This window comes from Crotalus tigris, unplaced genomic scaffold (genome assembly GCF_016545835.1).
Source record: "Crotalus tigris isolate CLP2741 ecotype Arizona unplaced genomic scaffold, ASM1654583v1 scf7180000018548.2558034, whole genome shotgun sequence".
NCBI classification, from domain to species: domain Eukaryota; kingdom Metazoa; phylum Chordata; class Lepidosauria; order Squamata; family Viperidae; genus Crotalus; species Crotalus tigris.
Window position 1 is genome coordinate 2058950 of NW_024097071.1, and position 9310 is coordinate 2068259.

Genomic DNA, 9310 nt, shown 5'->3' on the forward strand with positions numbered 1-9310 from the left:
AGGGTCTCCTGCTTGTGCAGAGGGCTGGACTAGAAGACCTCTAAGGTCCTTTCCAACTCTGTTATTCTGTTATTCTTGATCATATCTGTGCCATGTGTAGCATTCTTTGGTACCAATAAAGTCTATAATGGTCAGGTTGTTTGGGAATTTTTAGGCCACTATGCCAGAACTGCAAGTACAACCCAAACCCAGTGTTACTTCAAACATGCTTATCCTATCCTATGCAAACTAGGATCTCTAATCTTGTGACTACACTGGCTGAGGAATTCTGGGAGTTGAAATCCATAAGTCATAAAAAGGCCAAGTTTGAAGACGCCGGTTGTAACCCAACCCATTGCTGCCTGCATCCCACTAATTAGCATATGCAGTGTACTGACATACACTTAAAATGTGTAGCAAGTAATTTCCTTTTTTAAAAAAATTGAAAACAGCCTTAATCACTTTGAGACCACAGAGACCAGGAAAGGAATTCTACATTTATCTTGTTCTATTGCTGCTGATTTGGAAGTAATATATTTTGGTGAGGATCCAGTATAAGCGTTGTGCATCTGTTAAAATGCTTTCATACTTACAAATAAGACAAAATAAAATAAAATAATGATAAGAAAAACATAGTAACATTCTAGCACCAATATCAACAATAAGCTGTCCTGTCCATTAACACACAAAGAAAAGCAATTATTACTGTGTCAATGCTCCCAATTTTTTCAGAACAATTCTTTTAGCAACTTAGTTAGATCATGCATCTTTCTTTGGAATACCTGAGTAAGTGCTCAGATTAATAAAAATATTATAAATCTATAATAAACTATATGATCAAAATTTAGCTAAATTGCCCCTTCCAATAACCTATAGGTTCAATAACTATTCCATGCCAAAACTGTTGGTTCTCCTCTATTTTGTACTCTGAATAAGAATTGGGAAAAGACACATGCTGTAGCAATAACAAGATGCCTTTTGCAAATCAGACAGAGGTTGTGTCAAAAACCTAGAATTACAAATGTAAAGACCTGCATTCTAAGATCAAATTTCACATAAGGAGACTGCTTTTGTCACAATAAGTAAACATGAATTTCACAGCTGTCTTGGGGGCTCACATCCCTTTTCCACATTGTCACAGAATGTACAACAGGATACTGTACATAGTTCTCTTGATCTTCATCATAAATAAAATATTCCAATGCAGAGCATAGTAATATCTGTGGACATACAGTACATCCTCAGTATATTTCCTTTTAGAAGATCTGGAGGGCTATCCAAAGAAGAAAAGAAAGAACCCAATTTTGTTCCCATACTTGTTTATGAAACAAGACCAGGAAATTTCTAAAAAATTTCAGATATGACCAACTTCTGCTCCAAGACCACACAGAACAATGGAGAAAGTAGGAACCCACTACATACAATCATTTTTGTGCACAAAAATAACACACAAAAGCTGTGAGATCTCCTTGTCCCACACCCTCTAGGTTTCTCAAGCCCTAGAAATTATTGGCTGACTGGATCAATGGCAGTAGAATCTGTTGAGAGGTGAGCCAGTCAAAGATTCCTTCCCCACCCATCGGACTGACTATCCAGCTTACGTCAGAAATTTGACTTCATCTCCTGGCACTAGAATGTTATATTTATAACAGCACCAGGAGTAGTGGAACTGGAATAGGCGTGCCCAACTCCTTTATCCCCCCTGTTTTCTCTATTTGCTTTTAAAGCTTCCCAGGAGAGCGTGAGAGCAATTCTCTGCTTGTCCATGCAAGGACAGAAAAGCAGCAAGAGTGGAGATTATTTTTTAAGTGGACAGTGCAGGCATATTCCTTTGCTGTTGACTACAACTCGTCTTCTCCTCTGAACCAGATCACAGTCAAGGTAAGTCCATGCCAAAGCTTAATTATGGGAGTACTAGAGTACACTAATTCTAGTAACTGCAACAATAAGGGTGGATTTCTCTCAAGCTTACCAAAGACATTGTGTTATATTGCCTCCTTTACCTGATACACTTGGTTTAATAGAGGATGTAATATCAGGTTCAGCAAAGTTTTTAAGAACTTTCCATATTTCAGCTTCTGAAAACCATAGAAGAGAGTATTGTGCTAGGGAAAGGCAGGGAGTCATTCAGGCTCAGTGTGAGGTTTTCCATTGATGATATCTAACCAGTTATAATCTTTTGTATTTTATCTTTATTTTGTACAATTATTGGGAAGGTAAAATATCCTATTTTTCAGAAACTTTTTGCTGAGTAGCTTGGATAAAGAGAAGACAGGAAAGGGGAGATCTTTTATAATAAAGAACTCTTTATAGTCATATCATTTTGTAGTATTCATTGAAGCCTGCATCTTTCACAGTAACTTTGTTTATGTTTATTTCACAAAATGATCTACAAGAAAAAAAAGTCCTGTCTGTGAGCACAGTGAGGTATTATGTAGCACCAGTCTCAAGTAAGGAGGTGTCCAGACTAACACTGATTTGGGGACACCTATACTTGTCAAAACCTTTTCAAGCAAAACTCTATATGAGTTGTGTGCTCGATATCTTTAGGATTATCTTCTCCAGAATGTTAGACAATCTGGCAAGGAGAAGATGCAGCAGGTCTCTGCCCCTAGAAAGTTTAAGGGTGGGAACCCAGAAAAAGGCATTCTTAGTGGCAGCCTACTCTCTCTCAACAGCTTCCCCTTGAAGATTAGGTGGCTTCTTCCCATTCTTTAATCTTTTAGGACTTATAAAGAATGAATTTTATGGAAGATTTCAGATTGCCCACCCTGACTCCATTCAAGATTTAAAGATTTAATATTTCAAGCATTTTACATTTTTATTGGTTTTTTAAAATGTATCATTGTAGACCACCTTCAGCCATTGAAAGAGGTGACATACAATCACAACAAACAAACAAACAAACATTTTCTGTTGCCATCTAATGACCATCAGGATTTTACAGTATAGCTCAAATCTTGAGGATGTGAGAGGTAGCAAATTTAAAGTATAGACACTGATTTTTTTCTGTTAACCTGTTTGCATTCTACCAACATAAGGCAGGGTCCAAACCACAGTCCTTTTTAATAAAATAGAGATAAAAAAAGAATCATAATTTGTCGACTGACAATATGTTAATATAAGAAAGTTGGCCAGTGATTTTGGAGAGTATTTGTGTGTGAGAGGGGATTGAGTTATGTTATTGTTATCAGTTTTAGCTTTCTTAGATCTGTTAGGCTTGTGCTACAGAAATCAGTGGGTATCACATTTCCATTTGTCAATAGAATGCTGCTGAAATTCAGGTGGGGTTTAAAAAAAATCAAAATGTCAGTTATGATTGTGTGATCGAAATCCCGCTCATTTTGTCCAAAGGTCACATGCTATTGTATCTGCCATTTTGATATTTTTGCCCTCCCCCACAGGGGCTTCTGTGTTTTATGGAGTCAATTAGGTTAAAGTGGCAGGTGTAACCCAGTGTTCAAAGCCCTGTTCCATTTTATATATGTGTTTTGCATGCATCTCATGCATGTAAAAAAGGGTGGGGCTTTGATTACTTAGACACGCCTGCCATTTTTGTTATTCATCTGTCCTGGATGTCTTTGCCTTGTTGCTGCCCTCTTTGTTTATAGGGGCTGCTGCTGCTCCTTCAGAAAAGAAGAGGTTATCGTTTCCAACAAAGCCATGGTCTTTGATGGATCGGGTTGTTCTTAAATTATAGAGATCCTTGTAGTGTTTTCTTGCTATTTCTTCTCCTGTGTAGAAAAATATGGACTTCATAAAATGACGTGCCTTTTTATTGCAGTAAGGGCCTTTTATATGGGATCATTCTTAGCTTAACTGATCCATCTCCCTCCCATTATAAATCACTTGGTTTATTTTACAATAAAATCTGTCTGTCTAATTTGTTCTTTTTTTAAACATATATTTATAACTCCAGATTTGCCTTATTTTCCACAGGTTTTCTTTTAAGATAAGCCATCCGAAGTGCCATGACTACTACTGAACCCCCCCAAGGCTGTGGCAACATACAAAATGACTACTATTTCCTCTGCGATACCAATGCTTATTGGGGGATTATTCTGGAAGCTCTGGCAGCAGCTGGTGCAATTGCCACAATCATCCTCATTCTGGTGCTTTTATGTTTTATCAGTAAAGTCCAAGACAATGCAAAACGCAGCCTGATCCCAATCCAGTTCCTCTTCCTCTTAGGCACTCTAGGAATTTTTGGCCTCACATTTGCTTTTATCATCAGGCTCAATGAGCAAACTGCTCCCACTCGTTTCTTCCTTTTTGGGGTCCTCTTTGCCCTCTGCTTTTCCTGCCTTCTGGCTCATGCCTTGGACCTTGTCAGGTTGGTGAGAGGAAGACGTCCATTTTCAGCATTAGGGTTGCTGATTATGGTCTTTGGTTTGACTATTGTACAAGCAATTATAGCCATACAGTATGTAGTAGTCAATATCACAGCCTTGAAGAAACTACACAATGTGATGGATCCGGAAAGCCGAAGAGACTTTGTTTTAATTCTCATCTATGTATTTTTCCTGATGTTTCTCCTCTGCATAGTTTCCATGTTTGTGTTTTGTGGCTCATACAAGAGGTGGAAGAGGCATGGTTTCTACTTACTCCTCACAGCCTTGGTCTCCATAGCCATTTGGGTGGCATGGATTGCTATCTTGATGCATGGCATCAGTGATTTAGGTGAGCCATCAGAATGGAATGATCCTCTCATTGGGGTTACTCTGATAGTAAATGGCTGGGCTTTTCTGCTTCTGTATGCAATACCTGAACTCTGTGTCCTCACTGCTCCACGGAAGCCTGGAGACTACCCTCAGGAGAATAATACTTGCCAGCCAAAGGGCATGAAAAAAACCTATGGAGTAGAAAATCAAGGTTATGCTCAGGAAGACAACCCACAAGGTAAGACAACAACTAGAAAAGAAAATGCTAGCTGAAAGAAAATGCTTCATGCAAAAGATTCATAATACTATTCAAAAAGCTAACATTACTAATGAATAACATACACACTAAATAAATCATTAAGCGTTAATTCAACTACTGAATGTAGTAATAATCTTTAAGTACACACAACAAGGCCTTTATTCTGCAGTGGATTAATTTGAGATGATGATGATGAAGATGAAGATGAGGACGAAGAAGAAAAAACAATAATAAATTAAGCAACCTTATGTACCTTGATTCAACAAATTGCCTAATCACTTATCGTGTATTAAAAAAACATAAGAAAATATCATTTTGCAAGATTTCATCAATTAAAACCTGTTTATTAATCAGTCAAGGTTTTAATTTTGAACAACTCATTAATTGAAATATGCAACTTTATTAAAAACATTCTCTGATAAAGTAATCTGTAACCAGAATTAATATTAATTTAATTGAAACATTATTTGTTGAACTGTTTGAAAGGCTTTAGTTGAACCTTTTGTTGGCATGAAAAGATAAATCTGTGGCAGATACACATTGTGAGTGTCTAAATATTTCATTTGTTTAAAGAAGAGTTACGATATCTAAAATTGTTCAGAAGCATCAATAACAAGGACTTTTTTGTAAGAATCCTTTGCAAGAATAACTCATTCACCTTATTTCAATACACACAAGAATATCTTATGAATTGCATACATGCAACAAGAGTTGGACTAAATGAGGAAGATTTTAGATTTATATGCAAGTCCTGTCTCCAAACGTCTCATGGGCTTGTCTTACCCTTTTTGCTATCAAATCTTCATAGTTGTACTCAAATTCAATCTTCCAACATGTCTCCAACCATCATCTCACCCCATTTGATTTGCAGCAAAAAAGAGGGTGAAAGGGACATTTTCCACATTAGTTGAAAAGCCCTGGAATTGGGGTAAAGTTGATGGTATGGCACTGTGGGGTAGGGAAGGGGTGTTTCAGGACCTGGCAGATGGCATATGATTCATTTTGCCAAGTGGTCATACATTTATTATAACTCTCTTTAAGAATAGATTCCAAAAATAGGTAATACAAAATGACCTTCATCAACCTAGTGACATCCAGAGGTGTTAAGATGGCACAATTGAAATGTACTGAGAATTAAACATCCATAGCAATGGTCACTTCAAAATGACAGAAGTGGCTCTTTTTATATCACTGTAATGTGTGCAGTAGATGTTGAAAAGGGGTGATTGCTTGATTGCTCAGTTGTGCCTGTCATTTTGAAGCCTCCTGGTAATTCTGAAACCATAGTCCCAATAAATTATGTTTATTTGTTTATTTATTTTATTCAGTAGACATGTGAGGCAGGTTGAGAAAAGCTGGCATAAGTATTCATGCCAGACATTGTTATTTTGAACCAAACTAAATCTATTTATTTACTGTATACTGATTCTAAGACTCATTGCCTGTTTCTCTTTTTGCATCTCTTTCAACCGTACAGAAGAAAATACTGGCTCATATGTCCCTTATTCAACTCATTTTCAACTGAAGGTAAATGAAACAACTTTTCTTTCATTAGGGTAATAATCAAGTGCTGTGGGAGGAAATTTTAATATGTTTAGAAAGTTAGACATCTGGGGAAAACAGGTGATATTCATATAGACTTATTAGTTAATAAGTTGCTTTTGATGTGATAACCAGATATAATATTTTTATGTAGATAAAAAGAATAGTTTCCTGAGCAGAAAAGAGTAAAGGGTTTGTAAAATACTTTAAAGTGCTTATAAAATGCTTGATAAAAAATGATTCTGGGCCCTAGTACAAGTGATTTGATTGCCACCAGAATATATTCAGAGGTAAAGTGTAGTTTCAGAGCGAAATGATATGTTTCCTAGTGACCTTTCTTTATATCTAGTGTTATCAGGTAGCTCTAGGTTACAAAAATTTAGGTAAACACCACACGATAGCTTAATGTTACTGTATTTTTTTTGTCATCCAGATGTTAGATACCTAGATCTGGCAATCCTACTTATACGTACTTTGTAGATCTTTCTGTAGTAATTTATCAAGCTCAGCATTTTTGTTGTTGTCTTCAAAGTACCAGCTAATAATGATACTATGGAGGCTATTGAAGAGAACCAAAATCAAGTTAAAAAAAGTCACTGAGACTTTCCCTATTCCCATATTGGAGTGGGGTTGGTGGAAAAGGGTTGACTGTGCAAATGATAAGTGCCATTTCTTAGCATATCTGAAGAATCATTAAGGATGTTCATGGACTTGCTATGAATTTAGTTTCTCTTTAGTTTAGAGATATGCTGTATAAGCTAGTCATCTAATATAAAGCATTCTACATTTGACCAGTTCAAGGTTAAATATCTAAGCTCTGGCTTTCCTTCTTGATATTTAATGAGATAGTAAACACTGCCACTCTGTCTTTGAAGGAGAAAGATCCACTCTTCATAGGTCATTCAGGATCCTCTCTTCTAGGAGCGTAAGAGTGAACTAATAAGACTCTGCCTTTTAGGGATAGATGTTATTACTTTATAATCTCAAAGTTATAATTCTCTTCTTTTTTCAGAACCTTGAGCCTCAACAGGAGTTCACCATTCCCCGCCCTAAAACACGGCCCAGTCCATACCAAGGATATTCTGGAGGGAAAGATATCAAAAAATAGCATCACAATAAAGAAAGAGAAGCAACGCTGAGTTGATTGAAGTGTTGGTATAGCAGTGCTTCAGTTTTGCAAAATCAGGGACACTGCTCACATTGTAGTGGATGAAGGAAGATTGTTTTCGTTTTCTTCTGTATGTCTTCTGGCTCAGCACACTTAGCACTTTATACCTCTGAATTCAGTAATAAACCTCTTTTGCTTTTTTTAATATGTCTTTTCCTCACACAATTATAACTACCCTCCCTCAAATCTTTATTAATTGGGCCTTCACCCTTGATCCACATGTGGGGATGAGAGGTTTGAAGTAGGATTCTTCCTCTGTGTTTATTGGTTCCCTATGTAATTTTGACTCCCTATTCACAGGAGTTCCAAATTATTCTCTATGTATGGGGAATTTAGATTTCTCACCATGATAGTTGGGAAGCAGCATAGCTGCCATGGAAGGACATTCTTCCCATCAATTAGAATAGAGCTGGAAGGGACCTTGGAGGTCTTCTAGTCCAACCCCCTACTCAAGCAGGAGATATTGTAATGATCACATATGAACTGGTCATGAAAATGATGATGTCTCTGAGATCTATCAAGATTTCTTTCTCCCAACTATTTGTCTGAACTCAGTTTTCCTCAGCAGACAGATTTCTCCCCAGTCCTAGGGGTTGCTGAACATAGAAGCAGAGAGCTTGCTGTCCATTACTAGTCTTTGAATTAACTATATTTACCTATTTATTTTGCTTTCTAAAGCACTGAAATTAGGAGGATGATCATCATGATGTTTAAAATACAATTTCATGACCTATTTATAAAAAAGGGGGTCTGATAAGGCAGTCATAAGAGGGGGATAGCCTTTGGTTTAAGTCTGATTTATAGCTTTCCACAGTATATAGTAATGGGAACTATTCATTTGCACTACCATTCTTAGCCTATATTGCCTGGGATGAAGGGAGATGACACATCTGGGAAGTAGTAGACTGGGGAAGCTGGCAACAATGAAGTAGATAAGCCAAGATGGTAGAACTGGTGAAATGGTTGCAATGGAAGCAATTAATCCTGTAATATGCAATTCCTGAGAATAAGCCTTATTATATATAACCTTTGCCAATATGTATAAGTAAAATGTATATCAGATACTCTAAGAACAGCAAATAATAAGAACCTTAAAAGTGATTTAAATTTTAGAGAGAAACAGAAGGAAAAAAACCTTGGTTGAAGTCAGTGACACAAAAATCTCTTACATTGCTTGATTTTTATAGGAGATTCAGACAAGTGTTTACATTTCCCCATTGAAATTAATGGGAAACACAAGTATATGATATTCTGTATTTTGTGGGAAAGCAGTCAGAGGGGGTTTGCTTATATGCTTTTGTCTGCCTTATGTAATATTTATTTATATAGTTCTTATATTACCTTGAATATAGGTAACATATAATAAATATATCTATTGTATGTGTTTGTACCCCGTCCTTTTGTTAATTCCTTTTCAAGTGTTATAGTTTACCAAACAGACGAGCTCTGTGCACGTGTGATGCACTCTATTCATTTATGATGTACAGAGAGTTCATCACAAGGCCATTAGCATATTGTAGAACATATTATTAAAGATTATCATCCATGGAGCAACTTTGCATGACCTGAATTTTTGCCAAGCTTGCCAAGAAAAATATCTGGGTGATGTTGCTGAAAGCTTTGCTGAAATTAAAATATTATATCTGTGGATATAATATTCCTCTAATCCACTAGTTAGTATTTGTAAAAAGAAAAAAAGAG

At 36.5% G+C, this 9310-nt stretch overlaps 1 protein-coding gene across 1 annotated transcript; it reads left to right on the plus strand.

Moving 5' to 3' along the window:
- Nucleotides 1-1646: 1646 nt before the first annotated feature.
- Nucleotides 1647-8999, plus strand: LOC120312863 (retinoic acid-induced protein 3-like). The gene is made up of 4 exons (XM_039354160.1): nucleotides 1647-1860; nucleotides 3919-4878; nucleotides 6377-6426; nucleotides 7454-8999. The coding sequence occupies exons 2-4, from the start codon at nucleotides 3951-3953 to the stop codon at nucleotides 7547-7549; spliced, it is 1074 nt and encodes a 357-aa protein (XP_039210094.1). The 5' UTR covers nucleotides 1647-1860; nucleotides 3919-3950; the 3' UTR covers nucleotides 7550-8999.
- Nucleotides 9000-9310: the final 311 nt, after the last annotated feature.

Coding starts and splice junctions, on each gene's coding strand:
- LOC120312863 (XM_039354160.1), top strand. CDS start 3,951: ATGACTACTACTGAACCCCCCCAAGGCTGTGGCAACATACAAAATGAC. Junction 4,879..6,376: donor TCAGGAAGACAACCCACAAG/GTAAGACAACAA, acceptor TCAACCGTACAG/AAGAAAATACTGGCTCATAT. Junction 6,427..7,453: donor CAACTCATTTTCAACTGAAG/GTAAATGAAACA, acceptor TTCTTTTTTCAG/AACCTTGAGCCTCAACAGGA.